Here is a 24,718-nt window from a genome sequence, read left to right on the forward strand (position 1 = left end):
TTACAATATTTCCTTCAAGGATCATTTGCGGATGATTTATGCTTTTGAGCCACCGAGAAATTCAAGAAAGAGGGACTGGAAAAATAATCAATACATGACACAGTATGGTATTACTTCATGCCAGCCTCCATTGAAAAGAAATCATTCAGGCAGATAAAGGTCTGTGGAGTCCGCCTAGCTGATAAGTAAGAGTCATGGAGGAGAGAGGCAGGTCCACAATACAAAGTTTGGAAATCTTCAAAGGGAACATGCTACACAGGTGACTTTCTCTTTCAAATGAGCTGAATTCAATGCATAATAATTGTTCTTGATTAAGGGTCAGTTTAAATTAGTGTATGTGTGTGTGTGTGTGTGTGTGTGTGTGTGTGTGTGTGTGTGTGCGTGTGTGTGCTGGCAGGTCACTGAGGGACCTGGTGGGGATGTTTGTTGCCTCGCCTCTAATGGATGGCCACATTTAAGACGCTAAGAGCTAATAAAGAGTAATGGGCCTGTGGCTTCACTGGGGAGGAGGAAGAGCTATTTTGAGTTCATGAGAGAAAGCATCATCTCGGGGATTAAAGAGTATCGACCGATGAAGAGTAAACACTGCAATGCCGTGGCGCTGGCCTATTTGGTAAAGCTTCGGATGGAAAAGATGAACCCAAACAGACGCCGCTGTTAGTGGCTGGGAGGGTCAGTGGGGATGTCATTAAAGGATGCTGAGAAGGGCCTCCAGGTGCTGCGAGGAGGCCTGATATGTCTAGAACAGTGTTATCACAGCAGGAGACTACAGACTGAGTGGCAAGAACCCTGGGCATCCTGCAGGCAGAGAACAACACCGCCTTTGTGCCATCCAGTGCACATGGCTGGAGGGGAAAGGGGATGAGAGCTTTTGGCTTGGGTTCGGAGGATGAGACAAGCGCATATCTGTGTGCCAATCAGTATTCCCGTGGCCCCTCCGGACTTCTCTAAAACATAAACTGGGCTCCGTAATGAATCTCTTCCCCTCACACTGGCCTTTATTGCAAAACGATATCGTAAATCAGACTAAATACAGAGGCATTTGCGGGGCAGAGTCAGTGGGCCTCTTTGTGAGTACAGAGGGACATTTAATGGTGAGTGAGCTCTGTTAGGACAGAGGAACAAGTGGACACAAATCCAACCAGGACTGATTGGCCACCTACTGATGAGAGCTCAGTAAGATTGGAAATTATACAATTACACAGCAAACAGGATTATAGGGGAGGATTACATGACTATTGATAACAATCAGTGTATCACTGAAAAATAGAAATTCAGATCTGTTACTGTAATTTACTTTTCTATGTTCTTCAACTCTGTCATAGTTCACCTCTTTAGTGTGATCACCAAGAAACCATGTTACTGTAACACTGCACCACATCAAGGAACCAAAGACAATCGAATTGAGAGGAAATTCAACACAAGCAAAGCAGATTATGGATGGTGATGTCTGTCTGTGATTTTGCAACTTGAAAATGAAGTACTGTGCCTCTCTGATGAGTGTGAGGATTAAGTGGCAAGCCCCTGATAATGAAAGTGGGTGTGAATCAAGCCATAATGTTTTTCTCCTCCTAGGGGTCAAGACTCAAATACTTTTACAAACCCAGAGTTCAACTATGGTCAACTCAAAAAATCTCACAATTATCTGTTGTTACCTAGAATTTTTTAAAGCCAAAATCGGGAGGCTTTAGAGGGTTTGCTGAGGAACCAGGGGATGATTGCAGTAAAATCCGTAAAAGTTAATTAAATCAGTTTATATAGTCAGTACAGAGGGAAGATTTTCCCCCAAATCCCTTTATTTATAGCAAGGTGTAAAAAACAGAGCTAGTAAATGAAAGAGTTCTGTGGCACAGTGTCTCTGCATGCTTAAGTGACTCCTTATCCAACCCTGCTCCCTCAACCAAATCTACTGGTAAACCTCTCCCACAGGTCACCCACATATAGGATGATAAATTCTGCCTGGAGCTCTCCTGACCAGGCTGAATCCCTATAAATGCAGCCACACTGCGAGTCTTGGCTACGCAGTGATTATGAATCTAGAATAGGCTTTTCTCTGATTTCTTTTCTAAGCTTTCTCTTTTGCGTTCTACTACACTAGACCTTAGGTTCATTGCTAATGAACAGACGATAATTGTGCTGATAATTGACCTTGACTGGATAATACCTTGCAGTACTATTATAGTATAAATGCTTAATATGGATGTCTTCATTTGAAACTGAATGGTGCATTCAGATAAAATGTCAAGCAAAATTTGGAAGCGGTGCAAACGTATTCAACATCAACAGAGAGATGTGAATGGAGAGAAACAGGTGTAGATTCACTCCAGGCGGTGCAAACTGAATTGAATGTTTCACCTTGAGCAAGAAATTAAATGTTAAGTTTTGTTCATTTGCACAAAGAAAGCAGAAGAAAGTAATGCAGTGATGTTGATAGGTTTTCAATGTAGTGAGTCCCACAGATAATCATTTGAGTGGGTCCCAGGCAAATTGAGTGGGTCCCCAATAAAATGTGTGTTTTTAGACAAATTGTAGTGTTAAACTCTATCCTATCAATAGGATTTTATCAATACTACTACTCTTATCGATACTCTTATCGGTTCTTTTCGTAACTAAATAATTGCATTTAAAAAAATACATTATTTAAAAAAAGAATAAATTCAGAACAGGATTAGAATTGAATATTTTAGCTTGTTTGTAACAATTCGCTACTAGCCAAGCTAGCATGCTGTGCTTGTGTGAAACATAGAGGTGGCGGATGAGAGACTGCAGACAGAGCAGATTAAAATATCGCTTTCTACTTGTTTCCATGTTTATGCTTGTTAAACAAGTGTTTTGGATAAAGTATTGGCTTTTTACTCGCAAAGGTTTTATTGCACTTACTTACAGTAACGAGCATAGTTGTCGTCAACTTGAGTAATCTTTGGGTTATCTTCACCTTAGCTGGTTCACTTCACTGTCTCCACCGCAACCTGTCTGCTCTGCTGTTCAATGACTTCACTCCGTGTGTGTGTGTTTGTGTGTGTCTGTATAAGAGCTCAACCCGACACAGAGATAGGGAAGAGGCTGCAGCTTTAATTAATCATAATAAATTACACCAATGTTTTTGACAGTAAAGTTTCTTTTGTTTATTTCTATGATGTCAACACAGATTTGTTGCTCACAATGTAGCATTATCAGGGAAAAAATAGGGTGCATCCCCTGGACGCGTCGCTAGTGAGTTTACTGCATCCTTTCCTTTTGGATATTAATGCATCAGAGACGCAGGACGCGTACCTAGCAACAGCACTGGGAATGTGGAAATTTAGTGAAACTATTAAAGAGTTCCTGATAAGTTATAAAATCAGTCTGTCTCAGCTGTCAGTCAAACAGATACACAGTCACATTTGGTGTCTGTTGTTACAGCTACGGTCGAGCTGTCTGTGAACTGTCATGCTAAGAGAAAAACAGCTGAATATACCACCATGCTAGCCAAAAGATTAAAACTTGAACTAATATGTTTTTCTTTTGAGACTTAAGAGTTTAAAATAAGTGTCAAAGCATACTGGAGGTCCTGTAACAGATATGTCCCTTGTATCTAGCTACATACCTCAAATAAGATAAAATTGCTAATTAAGACAAGGCAAGTGACATTTAGTTTCACAAAAGCTAACAAGGTGTCAGTCTCTCACTTCATGTCAAGTAATGTTTCAATAATGACTGTGTCTTTGACATTGTTTTTAACTGCAGTGAAAAACTGATTGTACGACTAGTTACAACTATCTTCTAAGAACTACAATAGGCTACTGTGACAAAGACAGTTAACCTACCACAGCATAGCAACATAGTAATGATGATATATTCTTTTTAACAATACACTTGTGAATTATGTGTTTATCCTCATTATATAATAGCACTGTGCACTCTGCACAGATGTCTTCTGACTCCTTGTAGCCTACTTGTCTTTTCACCTTTGAAAACAGGTCAAGGTCCCTCCTTAGCTTTAGTGCACATTCTGCACTAAACTATACTGAGGGACAAAAGAAAAAAAACACATAGATAGAAACACTAAAAAAACATTAAAGATATATTTAGCCTTTAAATCTAGGGACTTCAAAGTTTAAACTACACAAATGCACACTTATTAACATGATGGGTTTGGGGTGTTTCACTCTCGAGTGGGTTGTGTGTACATCAATACATACGGCACGGTAAGTGCAATCACTGTTTACATATATTCTGAATTTTTTAATCCTTGGAAATAAACACATATGATGTTCTCTTTCCCTCTAAAGAAATGTCCATTCACCCCACACTGCCTCGTTCCCTTCTGAAAAGAGCTTTTAATGTGGCTCCAGATGGACTGGCTTTAAATCTGCAGTTTAACCTAAAACCTGTCAGAGTGGGAACTAACTCCATGAACAAGTAGATCTATTTTGGGCCAGAGAAAGAAAGCTATTAAAGCAAGGGGAGAGAAATGTTTCTATTTCAGACTAGATCAGAGGGAAAAGCAGTCTGCTTTCACACCACTGACAAAATCTTTTATTTTAAAAGAAATATTTACAACTAGCAATGAGGCGGGGCACATTTTGTTTTCAAAGCCTTTCTGTCCAGCTGCCAGGTTGAACTTTATTTCAATGATCAACAGCAACTCACTTTACACTCCAGCAAACTAGTCTGTAGGAATCCTAGATGACTACACAATTCTTCTTGAGCAAGCTATACAGACATGGGCTTTCTAATTTGTTGAAAAAAATACATAAGGAAGTAGAAGCTAATTATAATTTTAGTTCTACAACCACTTCTTGGATGCAGAGCTGCTCTGCAGGCTTTAAAAAATCTCATAGTTTGAGTTAATCCTAAATAGGCCAAGCTAAAGCACCACAGTTTTGCCTGGCTAACTAGTGTTAGACTGAACCTCCTGTTAAAAGCAGAAAATATTATGAAGCCTTGCTAATGGTAGTGCTGCCCCTGTCAATGACTAGACCCTCGCCTTGCAGGTGGTAGTGCTCTCCCTCGAAAAGTCATTGAACTAAAACTCCCCAAAAAAACTTTGAAGTATAACGTGGTATAGCAGTATTACTGGTGATAACAATGATCTCTGGCCTTCTGGGATGTCTCCACAAGCTCTGTCATTACTCGGAAAAATAGTAAATACTCATGTGGGAGCGTATGCTATCATCTATTCCTTATCAACTTTATACTGCTCCAGTGGAGTTGTTCAACCTCTATAAGACAGCTGAGGTTATAGTACTTCCAGGTGTAAAATATTACTAACTGTATAAATTTGATACAGCTGCTTCCCTTCATAAATTAGGTGATGCACTGAAAAATGTGCTATAAAAACTTCATCATGTTAACAGTGTTGCCAAAAATCTGTATGCCTACTGTGCACAAGAAAAGACAGTGATATCTCATTAAAAGCAGTGATGTTGATAGGTTTTCAATGTAGTGAGTCATCGGGACCCACAGGTTATCATTTGAGTGGGTCCCCAATAAAATGTGTTTTTTTGACAAATTGTAGTGTTAATCTCGTGTTTAGGGATGAGTATCATTAGGATTGTATCGATACTACTACTCATATTTATACTCTTATCGGTTCTTTTTCATTACTAAGTAATTGCATTTAAAAAAATATATTATTTAAAAAAGAATACATTCAGAAAAGTAATATTTTGAATATAACTAAATGTTGTTTCTAGAGCAGCAACAGCAAAGTCACTATATAAACTCAATAATATTTCACTGAAAACAAATCTAAAATGTCAATAAAATAAATCATATTCTTGACATCAAAATATTGAGTGATGTTGAGAAAGAATGAAGAACACAGACATCAGTCCTTCCTCCTGTCCTCTGTCCTCCTCCCACTGCTGCTGATGTGATTCACTGCAGGTAAGTTTCCGCTGGTAGAGGGAGGAGGGGCTGGTTTGTCTCAGCAAGCAGTAAGTTTACAAGAATTTGCTGAACTTTCGTTTGAGCTTGTTTCTAACAATTCGCTATAAGCCGAGCTAGCGCATAGCTTGTGTGAAACATAGAGGCGGCGGATGAGAGACTGCGGACAGAGCCGATTAAATTAAAATATTGCTTTCTACGTGTTCAGGTTTATGCTTGATGAACAGGTGAGTTGATAAAGTATTGGCTGTTTATTCTCAAAAGTTTTATTGCACTTACAGTAGCGAACGTAATTGTCATCAACTCGAGTAATCTCCTCTCGCCTCTCTGCTGTTATGACTTCGCTCCATGTGTGTGCTCAGCCTTGACACAGCGAGCAGGTGAGAGGCTGCAGCCTGATAATAAATTACACCAAGTTTTTTGACAGCGAGGTTTCTTAAATTTATTTATATGACTTCAACGCATATTTGTTGTTCACAATGTAGCGTTGTCAGGGAAAAAACTTGGTGCGTTGATAGTGAGTTTACACAGGAAACATACCTAGCATCATCACTGTAAAAGTATTGTGAAAAGAGCTGTTATTTGAGAAGTAGAAGATCCAACAACATGAGCTCGACCTCCAAGAACATTTTCTTATTACATGAAATAGCCTAGCAGTACTGTACTGGTTTCTATTCGCCAGACCAAATAGTTCAGCATTTCAGTTCAGTGCATTTAGGCCACACACTGCCTTATTCATAATCAAACCAAGCATGAAATCACATGGACTGACAGGTAACTGGCTCATTGGATGATTCTGATGACTTGTCATCCTTTGTCAGCAGCGCTACATACTGTAAAACCTCTGAGAGAAAAACAAAACAAACCTCATTCAGATGACTGACAGCACATCATTCTACACTTTACTGTGCTACAAGGCTTGATTTATTTTCTCTGTGGTCTGAAACACAGTGAGCTAATGAAGAAATAGTTGGATATAGTTGGTGCTATAGTCAAGAGTACAGCTGGACTTCTTGCAGGTGAATTTGTCTGAATTAGCTTTCAAAGAAATGTCACATATCCATGTCCAATATCAAAAAATATATCACTAAATTCTGTCATGTTGCTTAAATCACACCACTGTTTGACTGAAAATGTATAAAGCTCAACCTTTGTTGGTGGTTTGAATCACTCTGGTTCAAATAAACCTGATAAAACAGACAACAGTCCCAGAGTAGGTTAGGATTTATGATTGACTGACTGATTGATTTGTTTATTTGAGTGTCCTGCACCTTATGGTGCCCAGTCCGTATGGGCTTACAAGACACTGGACAACAACAACAACCAGGATGGCCACATGACAAATTATAACATACAGTTCTACAAATTCAACATGTCAAAACATTCTCTTTCCATAACAAATAAGATCTTATTATGATGGATATAGTTTTAAGTGTCTAAGTTTCCATGCATTTTCTATAAATCTTGGTAAAGCAAAAACCTCCTCATTAAAGAGCCAACTCAACATAATACCTTCAGACAACCAAAACAAATCAGGGTTCCTCCACTGCATTTTTTCATGCAAATGATTCCTCAAGTCGCTGTACATGAGGCAAGGGAATACAAAATGAAATTCATCCTCAACAACACTAAGATCACAAAAAACGCATAAACGCTGCTCTTCAGGAATACCTTTATATCTATCTACCTCAACTGCCAGAGGCAAGGTACCAGTTCTTAACTGAGCACACAGGGACCTCTGCCCTCTCTGTAAATTTAATTGTATATAAGGCTCAATGTAGTAATCGTCTTTGATTTGACATCTTAGAAGAAAGAAAATGAATAGGGAAGTTTCTATTTCATTTTTTTACTTGCTGCTGAAAGTCTACACTGTTATGGTTGTAAAAGAATGCTGCTGTTTGGAATCAAAGACACAGCACAGAGTGGTCAGGAAGTCTGCTACGATCATCAATCAAATGAATACCTTCACCCTGGATAAAATTAAAATTCAATAAAATTAAAAATTCAATAAGGGTTTCCCCGTGATTATTTACACCCGTATTAAATACAATTCTAGGAGAAATATCTACATCAACGTAATCTCTTAAATCTGCAATACAACTATTCAAGTCACCACAAATATAAAGAGTCTTAACACAAATATCAATCCCACCAGAGGCTTTAACAGCTCTCCTTTGAGCAGTGCGTTATGTCCAAACTAAGTAAGTCCATCAAGTTCAAGTGAGACGCTGGATAAATGAGTCTCATTCAGGGAAATGAAATCTGGTTCAAGACAATGAAGCAGTACTGTTCTGAGTTTACAGTTTGTTGACGTCCAGCTGTTAACATTCCAGTGAACTAACAGAAACTGCTCAGTACTTACAGGCTGGGCACATTCTCCTCACGGGCTGTCCCCTGAGGCGGCTCCTGTGGAGCTCTGTTTGAACAGTCGACCATTGCCAGCCAAATAAAAATCTGAGTGTCCTGAAATTAGAATCCAACAGCCGTCTGTATGCGATTTCGTCGATGACACATAGACTCTCTGGAAGCAGTCGCTGCACTTAAGTTTTGACTTTCTCCGAAGCACAGCCACTTTCTCCTGTACCGACATAGTTCCACCTTTACCAATCCAGGCCCGTATACATTCTACAGCAGCTAGGTCGGGCACTGGATCACAGTCGAGGCCTTCACGCAACAGGTCTTTCACCTTAGCCTTTAAATCCTCGTGGGCTGCTTGTGGTAACCCCACTTTTATTAGCAAGACATCTGGATCAAATTGTTTCTTCTGAATAGCTTTCTCAGTTATTTTCAGTTCAGTGTTTTCCATTCTTGAGGTCAGGATGCCCACTTCAAGCTCCAGATTCAAAAGTATTTCTTTAGCTGTTTTTTCCAACTCCCTTTTCAAGGTATCTTGGTTCTCTGAGACCAACTTCTCCATCAGTCCACACAGGCTCTCAATTTTACTGTTAACTTGCTTTTCAAGTGTGTTTTGCATACGGTCTATTTTTGCATTAATCACCTTCAGTTCATTCATTAGTGCAGAATTGCTGCTGCCCTCAGCGTCAGAGTGTTTCGGCTTACGTTGTCTTGTGTTATCAGCCATGATCTTACTCAAATGGAAACAGTTCTTTCCTCCACATGAACCCTGAGGTTTCACAAGCTAATTTTAAGTATAGGTCACTTAGTTTATCTTATACTTATACCAACATGTTACTTAATTTATTTCTGACCTGTTTATAGTGTATAATATCGTTTTCTCCTGTGTGCACTGACGTAAAGAAGAGCTACTGGAACAAAGAGTTTCCCTACGGGGATCAATAAAGTATTTCTGATTCTGATTCTGAGGTCTGACTTGATCAGTATTTCACGAGTTATTCATAAATTTGTGGAGACCATAGAGAGGCTCACGCGGCCATCTTTTTTTCCCTCCCTTATTCTCACTACAAATGTGGATAATTGTGCACACTTTCGGACAGTCTCATCAAAAACAGTCATAGTGTTGAACTCAGTGGAAACACTCAGTCATTGCGTAAAATGTCTGGATTTTTGGTTTCGCAATGTTACAATAATTGTTGGACGATGGAAAGGTGTAGGGGGAGGGGGTGCCTCCTTTTTTCACAAAGATTTACCTGTATATTTATTTACAACAATTCATTTTTTTTTTTTAAAGTAGGTACAAAGTACAAATCTCAGTGGAACTGATTGTTGTAATATAAGAAAGAGTTTGGTAACCTCTGGTACCCAAACCCGACAAAGGTCCCAACAAAGTATCTGTTTGTTTATTTTCAAATGTAAATGGTATTAAGACATTTCTCTTTCTTTCACATGGGACATGTTTCAACTGCATTTTTTGGTCATCTATCTCACAAACATCTTCTGAAACATATGCTTCAATTTTAATCAGTACAGCTGTAGGACTGAAGCTACTGCTGCTAACGTGTTGCTTTCACTACGTGGCCACTGTAGACAAGGTGTGACAATGTGTGGATGCACAGAAGAATGACATGGACCCAGGCCTGACAGGTCTCAGTTTTAGGCCAGTGCAGAACTCCATTGTTGAGTTGGAACTGACCATTATATTTTAAAAATCAATAGAAAAATTATATCATGAGAAAGTCAACAAAGATAAATAGCAACTGCTTGGTATTTAGAGAAATTGTAATATTAAATGTTAAGTAATTCTTAAAACTGTTGTTTTTCCAATTGGCTTATTCACTGATAGCCAATAAAAGGCGAATATATTGTTCAAATCACAATGTGAAAATGTTGAAATTGCTCAGCCTGAGATCTCAGGTCTCTGGTCATGTTGCTTTCCAAGATACTTTCTCATGTTCACAAATACACACAGAGCTCTGTTACACTAGAGAAACAATATACATATATAAATCAATAAAATCAGGGCAATTCCTCTTTTTAGGATAGTCTTGTTTTTGATTTGTGTGGCTTTAATTCAGTCATTTGAATCAGCGTTTAAGTAGAGAAAAGGGGACATGTAGGGGACTCTCTAACCAGAGTGTGTAAAAACATGGCTACACAGGTTCAGTCATACTATTACCACTGATATTATTAAACCTTACTTCAACACTGGGTTTCTGGTACTCTCTGTATTGCCACTGCCCAGTTGTTTCAACATAAAGAGATATACCAAAAATAAATCACGTCCCAGTTCCCTCTGTGAAATTGTATGCAACTCCAGATCCCTTATCAAATAACTGATAGAATTCTTCTATTTTTTACACTTTCAGGTTGTATGTACTTTGTATGCTTTTGTTTGAGAGGATCTGCACTTTATTTTTTGTGTGTTTGTCTCAGAGGTGAGCTCATGTTTGCTGTGCCATATCACAGGAACACAGACTGATTCTTCACTTCTCATCTGTCTTCATTCACGGAAGGCTGCTGTCTCAGAGATCAACCCACCTCTCTCTGCTGGGCAGCTCACAATATATTTCCAGACATATTTCTCATTCGGACAAAAGTTGCCTTGTCGACATGCAGGTCAGATTCTGAATATTTCTTTGGATGAACCATCCTGGCTTCAATCTCTGAAAAGACCAGATAAGTACCACACCTGACATGCTTAGTTGTTTTATAGGACCTTTATCCTTATCATGCTGTACCTTTTCTTACTGCTTTCCCTGTCCTTTGGCATGGATACTGTTGAAGCGGCCATGCTTACTTCAAGAATGCAGGGTAGCACTGTTTGTGAGATAAAATTCCCATCCTCTGTCAAAGCAATATACGCTTGTGTTAGTTCCAGACAGGCTATAAAAAATACAACCCGCCAGAGAAATGCCATATATGGACTGATTTTGGAAAGTATCAACTGGCAAAAAGCTTGCTGTTTCTTCACTCTACTGGGTTAAATTAGCCATCCTACACATGGCATGTGCAATTAAGGATGGAGCACAGATTACATCACTCTGAATTTCAGTGGTTGCCATAGTCCCAGAACATCTAATTACGGGCCTTCACACAACCATCTTCAAGGTTCTTTGAGAATGCACAAAAACAGCACGAAACAAGGCAGCAATGGTAATCAAAAATCAGCCCGGCAGGGCAAAGAACCACTTGCCAACTGCTTGTTTGCACTTATCTCAGGCCTATACAAGGGAATAGTTAGCATGTCCTCTGAGCGAATCATATCAAGGCCTCCATCATACTTCTGTGTATCACTGTGTATCAATCGATTTCAGTGCCAAAAAACATTCAAATAAAATCTTAATATTGTTTTCAACATGTGGTATGTGAAGGATACAAACCATATGACTTTTATGCTGACAAAATCCATGTATCATTATTCAAATACTATCATATTCTTTGCTATCTATAATAAAGTTCAGAGTGAGTTCTAAGGTTTTACTCATTGCCTTCAACACAGTCAATTATCTGCCTCCGCATTTTGATTTTAGAAAAATGTTAAATAACAACACTATGAGTCTAAAGCCATGCTAGCAGCTCTGTGAAGCTGTACTGTGGGGCTTTGAGTTAAAAGTTATATGCTAACGTGCTCATAATAACAACGCCAACATGCTGATGTTAACAGGTATAATGTTTACCATGTTAGTTTAGCATGTTAACGTGTTAACATTTGCTAATTGGCACTAAACACAAAGTTCAGCTGAGGTTGATGGGAATGTGATTAGTTTGCAGGTACTTGGTCATAAACCAAACTACTGGACAAATTCAAATTTTGGCAATCTTACGATGACGCTAAGTGTAAAAATGAGTGCAATTCATCAGGGGAACATGAGTTTCTGTACCAAATTTCATGCCAATCCATCCAATAGTATGACTTTATTCCCAATTTGAATTACACTGTAATATTTTTAGGCTAACCCTTCATTATCATTGGGGTCATTCTGTCTCAGCTTATTGTGGCTCCTTCCAATTTGTGTGAAATTGAGGGCCTCAGGGTTAAGAGGAGAATCTGCAGGAGCAGATAGTGGTTCAGAACGAGCAGTGGCAGGATGTACTAACTGCCAGCTCTGCCCCTCCTGGCCTGGGCGACATCACTGAGCACCACAGGGCCAATGACTCACTATTGCCACACTGTCTGTGTTATGACTGGACAAATCTAATCCTCCCTCGTCATCAGCTCAGTGTTCCCTAGCATGAGAGAAACAAAGCAACATGAACACTCCAGGCTGCCAAAAACTGAGGACTGGAGGCTGCTGGACAGCAAGGGCAAGATGACAGCGTGAAAAACATGTCTTTGCTACACATGTAGCTGAAGATCAGGATAAATCAATATCAGGACAATGCTTTTTAGAAGTTAAAGTGCATGAGATGACTTTTGTGGTCTTTGTCTATGAATACAGTCACGCTGACTCAGTGAGTTTCCTTGAGGGAGTTCATTAAAGTTAAAGACACTCCTGCCACACTAACTTGTACACTGATTGTACTCTGAGGTGGCCATTACTTTCACACTGATTAGCAACCGTCAATTGTGTGAAGACCGATTGGGGACACACACATGCACTGGCATTCCAATTCACCAAGTACCATCTAGCCAATGGTCAAAGTGTACGTCAGGCCATTTACATTTAAGTAAATGAACAAATGATTATTCTGTAGAGGTTTTTCTGTTGAGTATCGGCTTTAAAATCAAAACAGCAAAGAAACATCACATCCGCTAATCAGTACCACACAAGTTCCAAACTGTTTTCTAACTTACAGAGACAAAGAAATATTGATATATGCAGCCTATGTATAATGAGATACCACATATAGTCATGGTATACATTATACAGTATATACGTTGCAGCCCGTCACTGAATAGGTCGATATTCATTTTGTTTTTACATAAACACACAACATAAGCAAACATTTTGAAGGATCCCTTAAATTTGGTTATTAAAGCTGCACTAATCAATACTTTTACATTAACAATGGATAATGACTATGAGTAAAGTGAAAGAGATCACTCGTGGTGACGAACACAACCGACTCTACAACCTCCTTTTAGCTCGTAAAAGAGCGTTTTAGCATCTTTTATCAGAATCAGAATCAGAAATACTTTATTGATCCCCGAGGGGAAACTCTTTCGTTACAGCTGCTCACTATCACATCGATGCACACTTGAGAATAGAAGGAATAGAAGTACTAAGCAAATCAAAATATAATACACTATAATGCAGGTAAGATAAATTAAGTACGATGTGGATATCAGTATAAAAGCTAAAATAAGTGTAAATACAAAAGTGGATTTAGAGGTTGATAAGTATTTACAGTATAAATAGTGCAATAATGAGTACTGTCAAGTTAAGTGTAGTTTATTAAGATGATTATGAGATGGTGGATATTGCACAGCAGTAATAGAAGTATGAATAAATATCAATAAAAAGGGAATTTTACTCTGAAAACAGAGTATATTGTGCAGGAGTATTAAACAGAGAACATTGCACAATTATTTCGAGTATCGCAGTGATGTTAATGATCCAATGTCCAGTTTAATGACTTAGGGTCAAACAGACTAACACTTAGAGGGAGGAGTTAAAGAGTTTGATGGCCACAGGCAGGAATTACCTCCTGTGGCGCTCTGTGGTTCATTTTGGGGGGATGAGTCTTTTGCTGAAGGTACTCCTTTGTTTGACCAGCACGTCATGGAGTGGGTGGGAGACACTGTCCAAGATGGCATGTAGTTTGGACAGCATCCTCCTCTCTGACACCACCGACAGAGAGTTCAGCTCCACCCCCACAATGTCACTGGCCTTACGGATCAGTTTGTTGAGCCTGTTAGGTCCGCTACCCTCAACCTGCTGCCCCAGCATGCAACAGCATTACAGGACAGCACATTTTTAGCTCATTGGTTTGGTTTTACAGCCCACAGGTTAACTGTTTAGTGGAGCATTTAGCAGCTAAAGATGTTTCCCCCAGGAGTTTGTGGAGACAAAAACAGAGCTAAAAGTAGAGTGAATATTGGACTTACATTTGCTGGTGGTCTGGAACACGAGTTAAAATGAATGCTAATGTTGCGCCATGTCTGCTGGATGTGAGGCAACTGTTTGCTAACAAGTTTGCCATATTAACTTTATAGGGTGATAACATGTTGTGTTTATAGCGTGTGGCGCTGTAATGCAGATTTAAAGAATTATGACTAGATATATACTGAGCGGGACATTTTACAGCTGAAAAATAAACTTTTCAGTGCTCTTTGGTGGACAAACTATGTAATTGAGATATTTGTATGTATTCTTTTCATTTTACTATTTATTGGCCTACATATACACCAATGCCATTAAATGTAAAATAAGTCAATATCGGCTGGTATGTCGACCCAGCCAGTTTTTAAGTAAAATATCTGCATTAGTTGATTTGAAGTTACTTGCTTAGATGGCAGCTGATATTGTACCATATTTTATTATCACTGTGATAGTGCTTTGTTGCTCTGTATATATGTATTGCTGATACCTTTGTTCCGGTAAAGCAATATTATCACAAAATTATTAATAAATAATAATAAAACAACTGTAAGCCATTAATGTTGATAGTGAGTGAAACAAGAGAGATAAGCATATGCATGTGTCGGATAATTCAAATACAATAACAATGTCATTATTTTGAATAGAAGCAAACATCAGTCAAAATGAGCCACCAGAGCTGAAATTTTAATCTGTGATGTCTCACTATAAAGCCTTGAGCTGCTTCACTGACAGTAAATACATTGATTTCATACAGTGATTTCTTTTTATATCCAAAAGAGTTTTATATTAGGCTAATGCTCTATGTTTCAAATTATAAAATGTGCTTTGTCAGAGTCACCTTTCCATCTACCATAATTCATTCTTCATGCAGCTGTACATTGGTTTGCTGTCACAGATGAGAGGGCACGACAAACTCTTCGGTCTTGTTCCAGCTAGAGCAGACAATGGTGATTATTCACAACAGAATGGACTGCTTGAGAAACTAATATATTTTAAAATTAAAATTCAATGGTAGTTTTAATGCTGCTGCTCAGCATTCTACTGCATGAACACACCACTCTGAATCACAAAGAGGCGCACGACTGCCATTTTAACATAATCTCGACAATCAATCTGCCACACCACAAAGAAGTCAATGGGCCTTGACAATATGTACCTGTCAGATCATTGCCTCTAATGCATTAAGCTCTGATGCCTCTGATAGACAGCGACAGCTCCGCACACAACCAAGTGCTCCACTTTCTCAGATGTAGTGACAGCCTTTTGTCCAGCCACCTGCCTGTGATTACTCAAATCAAAAATGCATAACCAATTGGAGTTGTGGATTCATCTCTGCTGACGGAAGGAAGCAAGACCCAGCTAAAGAAAAAGCATATAAAAAGCAATGCTTCAACTGGCTTGAAAAACAGAAAATATACCTGCAATACAAAATACTTATTTACAGACTGTGTGATTTTTATGTTGATTTTTACATTTTTGATTAAAGTTTAGCACAAATGTTAATGTTATTTTTTCTTCTATTTACATCTGTGCTTGCAGAGAAAACCCAAAAATGTAAAAGGAAATAAAGTTCTTGAGTGTATTCACATTGTTTATGCAGTTAATGCAGGATATATTACATAAATATCTAATATTGTGGGATGCTGTCTTAGCAGTTTTTGTTTCCAGAGAAAGCTCCCGGGCTAATGACATTTTATTAATGTATTAGGTTAAAGTAATAAAAACATAATCCACCTCTTAGTCTAGTGGGGAGGTTTTTTGGAATATCCCACGATTCAATAGCTTTCACATCACAGTAAGCAGTGCAAATCTATTGTCTCCCTCCTCCCTCCTGAACAAAAATGTTCATCAAAAATGTAATTTGGTGTAAAGTATGCGCTCTTGTGACCAAGAGCTAGTTGTGTCAACCATCGAACTGCTTCTGTGGCTTACTGAACTTCAGAAAGATGTCTAGAATTAGGGGAACATAATTAAAATTTTCAACATAGTTATTATTTCTTTTCATCAGTATTCAAAGTAAAAGAAGTCTCCTCATTCTGGTAAAATATTTCTTTGGAAACTTTAGTGTGAACTGTTTAGCGACTTCTTAGTAAGAGCTTGAGCCTACAGCAGTAGGGCTATAAGGAAAGCAATGGTGCAGTAGGGCTATAAGGAAAGCAATGGTGCTTTGGCCCAGGCACAAATTTTGTACAGACATTCATAGTGCCCAGAGGATGAATCCTAATGACTGACGCGATCCCTCTGAGTGAACTGTCTCGACAAATATTGGATATATGACAGTGACATTTTGTACAGACATTCGGCCCAGCCAATTTATCGGTCAAGTTCTAATGAAGATTACTGCATTGCATGTAAACTAAATCATACAGGACTCTGATCATTTACACATCTCTCATCATTTAACATTTTCAAAAGTACAATGTGGAGTACAAGAGGAAATTGAACTAAAATTGACTTTCAAAGTTCAATAAAAAATGTATAAAGTAGTTCTTCTTCTTCTTCATGGTACCCAGAGGATGAATCCTACTGACTTTGGTGATCCGCTGTGTGCTGCCTTTAAAGTTAAATTAGTAACATCCTGACTTTTCCTCTGCTCCAACAATGAGGTTGAAATTTGTGGTTTTGAGTGAAACATCTATTCTTGGATGGATTGACATTTAATTTGGTACACACATTTGTGGTTCCCAGACAATGAATTGCAACAATTTTGGCCTTCCCAGGACTAGCGCCATCATTTGTTCAAAATATTAATTTGTCCAATACTTTGGTTTATGAGCAAATACCTGCAAAACTAATGACATTCCCATCAGCCTCGGCTGTACTTTGTGCTAATTAGTCAATATTAGCATGCTAACATGCTAAAGTTAGATGATGAACACGGCAACCATTCATTGTTAGCATTGTCATTGTGAGCGTGTGAACAAGCTAATGTTAGCATTTAGCTCAAAGCACTACTGGGTCTAAATACAGTCTCACAGAACTTCTAGCATGGCTTTAGACTTTTGTTTTAACTGTATTCTACCACATGAGATGTGTTTTTTGAATTCTGAGTTCTAAATCTGATACCTAGAAATTCTAAAGTAAAACTGCCAATGCAGCCTGAGTTCATAATTAACAATGAATTGATTTCTTTACATTAAAGTATAAGTTTGAAACAGTGTGCAGTCTGATGCGAGCTGCTGGTCTCTGATGTTTTCCCTCTGTCGCACAACACCTAGTCGACGCAGCGGGACTGGATTACACAGTCTGGCTGTGAACTCCCTGATAGATTTATGAGGAGGAAGTCGTCTGTTCAGAGTCAGACACAACTATCCACTGACGAGAGAACGCACAAACACTGCATCGGCATGTTGGCCAATTATTACAATTACCCCCCTCCCCACCAGACGCACACACACACACACATTCACAACCCCTCCCTTTCAAGCTTTTTACACAGATTCCTAATCATGATATTTGATTAAATTGAATGGGAGATCATGGCAGTTATAAAGAGACAATTAACACAGGGTACATGTGCTTTGTGGAAATATTATAGGACATTACACTGATGATATATGAATTTAGGGGGCAAAAACCCTCTTTTTACTCAGTGATTGGAAAGCTACAATGTATGCCTCCCACACACACTTTAATGAGCATGAAAGAGCAGTACAAGGGATTTAGATGAGAGTCCACCTACTCCGTGTGTTTCATAAAATGGTCATTAAACAAACAAAGGTGCACAGTTTGACATACAAACATATGGCGTAAAACATTTGTGATGGTTGGTAATTACACAGCACAGAAGTTCAAACCCATCTAACTCCGTGCTGCCACGGCAATTCTATTTCTCTTTCTCCTTCCGTGAAGAGAAACTACGGAAGACACCCAAGCCACGCCAAATTGGATATGAGAGAAGGGAAAAATCTACATCTTTTTATCAGTGACCTCCGTCACAAATCTCAGAAGTGCACCACAGTGTACTCAAAGTGCAGCTGTAAGATAGCCTTGATAAAAATAACACCAAGCCAGGGATTTCTTCTGTTCTTTTCATGTTCTCTGATCCGTAAATAAACACCAAAACCGAGTTAATACCAACAAACCAGCAAGGTGGCATTACAGGTCTTTATCCAATGCAAGCAGACTTAAGACAGAGACTCATTTAAATCTTAACATCCGTCCACTTCTGAAACAAGTGTAATTGATGAGCTGTCAAAGGTTTGAAACAGAATTTCAGGATTAGTAGTTCTCAATGAGATTTCCTGGACTTGATTTCAAATCTTCCAGTGCAATAAAAAACTAAAGTCAAAATTAAAATATCCACTGCAACATCGGTGAAATCGGGCCTCTTGGTTGACTGGTGATTGTCTTTAATTCTACAAAAACCATCTGGCTGATAGTTAAAGTTCAATTTGACATTGTACAACTTAAACCAAAAAGACACAGATGAGAGGGATGCAAACACATTCTACACCCATTTTAAGTAGCAAAGCATGAAGACAAACATGATCAGTCTATCAATATCGTGCACTCTCTCATCTGGAAGTTACCATGATTTTGCACAGTTGAGATTTTAATAATTAATCACAGAACCTTTTACAACTGTCTTTTAGTCCATTTATTTTATTTTATTTTCCTTTTCCAGCAACTTTTTAAAACACACCATTTTCTGTGCATGCAGTATGTCATCCTTCTGTCTCTCATTTCTTGGTCCTTGCTTGCTCAAGGACATGAGTTGCAAGGCTTAAAGGGCTGCCAGGGGCAAAAGAAGAGGAGCTGGATGTGTGCCACGGCACTGGGGCGCAGGACCACAGCAGTGGATCTTTCTGAAGACAGTTACAAATAAAAACTCTCTGCTGAGGAAAAGCCTTAAGAATCTCTGCGGGGTAAATAAAATGTTGTTGTTCCCAAAAGAAATATTTCCTACAGGACAAGCCGAATCCCTTGACAGGGATATAGAGGCATGAGGACAACACATAGAGGAGACAAGAGACAGCATGGGCTGTGTGCTTAGTACTTAAAAATGTAGACTGAAGGCTCTCCTTGCTTGATCCCCTTTTGGATCTTGTTAAGCTCAAGGATAAGACGAAGGGAGGGAAGATTGGATATTCCTCTCAGGAATCCCAGCGAGGTGTCTCACACCTAGCGGCTTCAATTAATAGAGAGGACAGCCTCTTTAAAATATAAGGAATGAGGCCAGTTCTCTGAAAACAGAAAAAGACCTTTTGTCTTTATCTTCACTTTATCACGCTGACATTTTATTCAACAGATTTTTAGGCACGCTCTGCCCTGATAATACTGCTATTCCAAACAAAGGATATAGTCACAGTCACACCAGAGTACCAGAAGATTTCCCTCTCTAATTATGGCTTCATTATGCTGTGCAGGCATTTTTCTAGCATGGATTTGATCCTCTCGTTTCTTGGAGTGTGTTATCAATTTTCATCACTATTCACAGTGAGAAGCTGTGTCCTGCAGCTTTATGACACACAATGCTCAATTAGTATCATACTGTGTATGGTTACTGAGAAGGCCTTGGCATATGGCAAACATCATTACCATACACTTCAAGCCAGTGAGTCAGCACTCATAATAGAGGCGCTGTCAAATAAGAGTCATCCTCTGAGCTCTGAGAAAGAAGCGTCATCAAGGTGTACGTGCACAACAGACGTGTGAGATGCAGTTTGAGAGTGCTTAGCGTTGCATTTCTGGAAATGCATGACCTTTAATTCTGTAGGGAATCAGTGTAGGCGTTTCTTTTATTTTTGCCATGATACATGATTGGTTGTAGGCTTTTACATGAATACAATCAGATGATGACTCTTGGTCTCAAGGCAAAAAAAGGCAAACAACACACTGAATAAGAAAGCTGTTTTTCATTGCAGTTGACTAAATCTTTTTTTTTTAACTTAAAAAGACACATCACGAAATGTTCCATCTGTTTGATAAGAAAGAAAGCTGCTAAAGCCAGGTAGAAAGTATTCATAATAGTGGACTGGATACATTTTCCAAATAGCATTTTAGGTCAAACCCTTTTTCCCACAAGACTGAAGGGATTCATTAGCCAGACCACTAACTGCCCTCAGACCTGTGCTTTCTGGCTGCAGGGCAGCCAAAATAAATGCTGCTCTCCTCCTTGTGGCACTAAATGACTGATGCAATGTCATGTGCAGAGAAAATGAAATTGACTTTATCATTGTTTTAGCAAGCACTTAGATAGATAGTAAGAAAAAAACATATATTTGTTTACAACATCCAGTGATTGTCACTGTTATTGTCACATTGTGAAGCTCTCTCACCACTGCAGGTCTCTGTAACTTTTCCCATAAAATAATTATGGGCTGTGAGATGAATTTTGATGTAATAACCTGACAAGCCAAGAGGTAATAAAGCCGCAATGCTTCTGTTGCAAGAGAATCCCTGTCATATTGAAATATTCATGAGATAAATGTTATTTAAGGCCAGAGCCGCTCTGGGTGTGTTGTACAGGTGCAAAGCCACTGATCACTGGCTGCAGTGGGTTCTTCATTATACATAATATATCTGAACCGACATGACCTCTACTTGTTGTCATAGAGTGTATGGCACTTATATTCAAATATTAATTAGCGCAGTAACTCACAGGATGGCAGTGCCATGCGTCTCCCTGTTTCTCAGGTAGGATTTGTCCCTTATACCTGGCAAAGTCAACGTGTGAACTCGAGCTATGTGGGCTACAGTTTCTATTCAACTTCTTTATGTCTGGCTGCCAATTCTTTGTAAGAAAGCCAAATGCCTCAGTTGAAACACTGGACTCGAAGACACAAATGAGCAAGTAGGCTGAAATTCTGCTTACCTCCAAAAAGTAACACCACCGACTGAAGCGCAAGGATATGCAACATGTTTCTTTGAGCCGTTAGGAAAACAAGAATCCCCCAAAAATTGGATGGAAGCCGAAATGGCTTAATTCAAAGAAAAAAATCCTACTTGCAGCATCGTTAGTAAAAAATGAAAAAGCATCTTTTCTGGTGAAAATGGCATGCCTCATCCAGTCATTTGCAAATGCTAGCGGGTGAAAACCAATTTGGAAAGCCTTTTCACTAGTCTCTTATATACTTGTTGTCTGGGAAATTCAACAACTGAAGAGGAGGAACTTGCGCGATGCTTTGCATCACTCTTTGAAGCATTTTTGGAAGAGAAAAACGCTCAGACGCCTGTAAATATGCTTAAACCCAGGGTGACACTAGGCAAAATTGAAAATGTTTTCAATCCCTTGCCCTCAGTTGGTCAGTTTGTCTGCTCTGCATCCTTCGCATCCCCAGTCTCCTGAAGTTGGCCGCTGTGCAGTGGGAAGAGTCCGACACTTTGGCACGAATAGAAGCAGTTCCCGCCCGGCATCATGTATGGTTCATAAATAAAATAAAATAAGTTCAAATTGCAACATAGGTCAGCATACATCCACACCCAGATAACCTACGTTTCGTGAAGTCCTGAGCGCAACTCCAGCAGCACGCAGCAGCCACAGCAGAGCGCGCACAGCTCTGATCCCGGAGCCAACTGTTCAGCTGCCACCTCTATTTACACTTTGGCACCAAGTGGTTCAAATATTCCGCGAAAGTCCGGTTTCAAGCCCTCATCTTTCGATGTTTATGTAGACAGGCTGTAGGCTACAGTTTCAGTGGAGCTTACGCATTGTCAGCCGTCCAATGCGCGTCGAGAGAGGCAGAGGAGAAGAAAGCCTATAGCAGTGACAATAACTGGCACAAGCACACATCGGGAGGCGTGTGGTGCTCCAGCAACACATCGTTCTTCACAGGCAGTGGTGAGAATAAACATAAACATTCAAACACTTTTGACCAATTGAATTCACATTCAAACTAAAGGAATCTCCCTTAAGTAGCTACATTTGATCTTCAGATAGGACTTTGGGGACGCGTTTTTCTCGCGTCATATATTTGCCTCCTTACTAAATGCCTTATAGTTTCCCACAGACACCGTACTCTCTGTGGACAAAAAGAACGACTTTAAAAGTTGTTATCGACCATGTCCAGTTGATTGCATGGTTGCGCCACTTGGCAGGCACTAGTGACCCCGTGTGGTCTGGGGACTGAACTGAACGGAGCTGCTCAGGTGTGGAGGTGGAGGACAGAAAGCAATACACGCTAAACACTGTGGACAACACACAGATGGAATTAGAAATCGGTCATTAGCGAAAATTATCAATTTGATATAAGCATGATACTGATGAGGTCTTGCCTCTGCCATTTTATCCTGAGAGAGATGAAATATACTAATATACACTATAAAATAAAATAAATAAAATATACATTATAAAATGTTCAGTTATGGCTGTGGTGCTTAACAGCGAGTTTCTAGTGTCCTTGTTGCATTTTCAGACCATTTCTACTGGGGCTTTTTCATCTATCTATGTGTATAGCTAGCAGCCTTCTAATATGTTCCAGCAGGCTATCTGAAGATTACAAGCTCTTTTCATAAGGTAATGTTGTCCAACAAACATGTATTATGGGTAATACTGCCATCAGTAAACTATGGCTTTATGGTCATATTAGCTCTGAACTTCATCCACTACTTTATATAGTGACTATGATCATGTTTGCAGTTTCTTAGTTTGAAATAATGTGTTGGGACTCCCGAATGTAATTGTTGCTGCTAATGAATTCATCTAAATTGAAAACATTTTAGCTCAGAAAATGAAATGAAATATGGTTTGTTACTGTAATCTGGTAATTGATTAAACCGTGAGCCACACAGCTGATTTTTTTTTCTGTGCAGGCCAGATGGTGTTGTGAAGGAAAGATAAAGAAAGATTCATGAACACCAAATACAGAAATATCTGATGATTCACCCACCAGTCTAATCATTCTTTTTAGAGTATTGTTCCATTGCTTTGCTTGTCTGCCAAGCTGTGATTCGCGTAAGGTGAGGACCTAACAGTAGTTTGGTTTGCATTTTAATTGTATGATGAATGTCATTAATACTTGTAATAATTGTATACTTAGTACTTTCAGGCCCTAAATGAAACTCATCTCACATGCTGTCAGTCAGTTTATCAAATTTGTGTCACAACTGAGAAAACTGTCGTGCTAAACTTAAGTACATCGGCACAGCAAGCTGTGGCCTAAAGGTGGGATCACAACCTATACTCTGACTCTGTTTGGGGTATATGCAGCAGTTATGTCTAAAAAGGCCTAGCAAACAGAGAAAGGGAATCTCCCAGAACACCACTTACATTCACACAGATAAAGTGCGTGGATACTACTCCAGTTAGTTGTTGTGAAGATGTTTGCAAAGGTAAGAGCGTGTTTGAAATGTTTTTGCCACTGCATTTGTCATAATTATAAGGCATCCTCTCTGATTTACTTGAAATTCCATTTTTCTCCTTATGGTACCAAGCTTTTGCTTTCTCCTAAATGTGTGCAATTTGATCGTGGAAACAAATTCACTCCTGTACAGCTGCAAAAAGCATTAGGGGTGAGGAGAGAAAAATGTTGATGTAGAGTAGTCACTTCCCAAGCTGTAATTGTGGGCTGGAACATCACTCACCCAAAAGCTGGTAGTCGTCCAAAAGTAGCCCATCTAGAGCCAGACACTCAGACAAATCCCTTGAAGCCCAAGCTACACTGAGGTCCATTCAACTGCTGGAAATCAGAGAGGGCACCAGCAGAGCCTGAGTGGCTTAGGTTACATTGTCTGTAGCTGCAAGTCATTAAAAAAGTAGCTGAACTCCTCTCAGGTCTACACATGGTGAGTCCATTTCCCAGGCTAAATTACAGAGACATTGGCTGCTGTAAAAACTCACACACCATCCATCTCCCTCCTAAAGATGATAAGACACATTTGATTTGGAAATATTGGAGTTTTAAAAACAGGTAGAGAAATATCTGTGTCTTGACAGATGTGACGTTCAGATGTGCAGACCTCTCCGAGGACAGGTCTTAAGACTTTGATGTCTGGAGAAGGTCTCAAGTCTTTGATGTCGTGAAAAAGATCTGGAAGCTTTCATACCTTGAAAATACACAGACGACTTAAATGTCAGACACATGAAGATATGACAACTTTCCACTTTCAGACACCTATCGCCATATTTTACTTTGGACTGTTACGCCATTCAGTTTCGTGCAAGAGCATACATTTTCTGTGAAGAATACTAAAAACAACTGCTGATATATATATATATATATATATATATACATATATATATATACATATATATATATACATATATATATATATATATATATATACATCTTTTGTGGGATATTCAGATATTACAAATACTAAATAGGTAAGTAGAAACACACTAGAGGCTGTGTTTTTGAACTTTCCCATTGTCACCCTATGACCTTCAGTAGGTCCTTGGGGTATGTACTATTTTATCCTCTATATTATACATAATGAATTGTCCTTTGTGTCTTCTTTTGGGTGGTATCCTTCATCCATGACCTTAACCAGCCTCAGTAGCT

General features: G+C 39.1%; 1 protein-coding gene across 3 annotated transcripts in view; it reads right to left on the reverse strand.

Moving 5' to 3' along the window:
* Positions 1–22,258, reverse strand: part of si:dkeyp-14d3.1 (transmembrane protein 132C) — a 137,665-nt gene extending 115,407 nt beyond the window's left edge. For 2 of the 3 annotated variants that reach the window (XM_044197138.1, XM_044197137.1), the window contains exon 1: positions 21,091–22,258. In XM_044197138.1, the coding sequence (XP_044053073.1) occupies positions 21,091–21,136 (46 nt within the window). In that variant the 5' untranslated portion in view covers positions 21,137–22,258. The remainder of the gene's footprint in view (positions 1–21,090) is intronic. The other variant, XM_044197139.1, reaches the window with a different exon arrangement.
* Between the last annotated feature and the right edge of the window lie 2,460 nt (positions 22,259–24,718).

Source organism: Siniperca chuatsi, linkage group LG5 (genome assembly GCF_020085105.1).
Source record: "Siniperca chuatsi isolate FFG_IHB_CAS linkage group LG5, ASM2008510v1, whole genome shotgun sequence".
NCBI lineage: Eukaryota > Metazoa > Chordata > Actinopteri > Centrarchiformes > Sinipercidae > Siniperca > Siniperca chuatsi.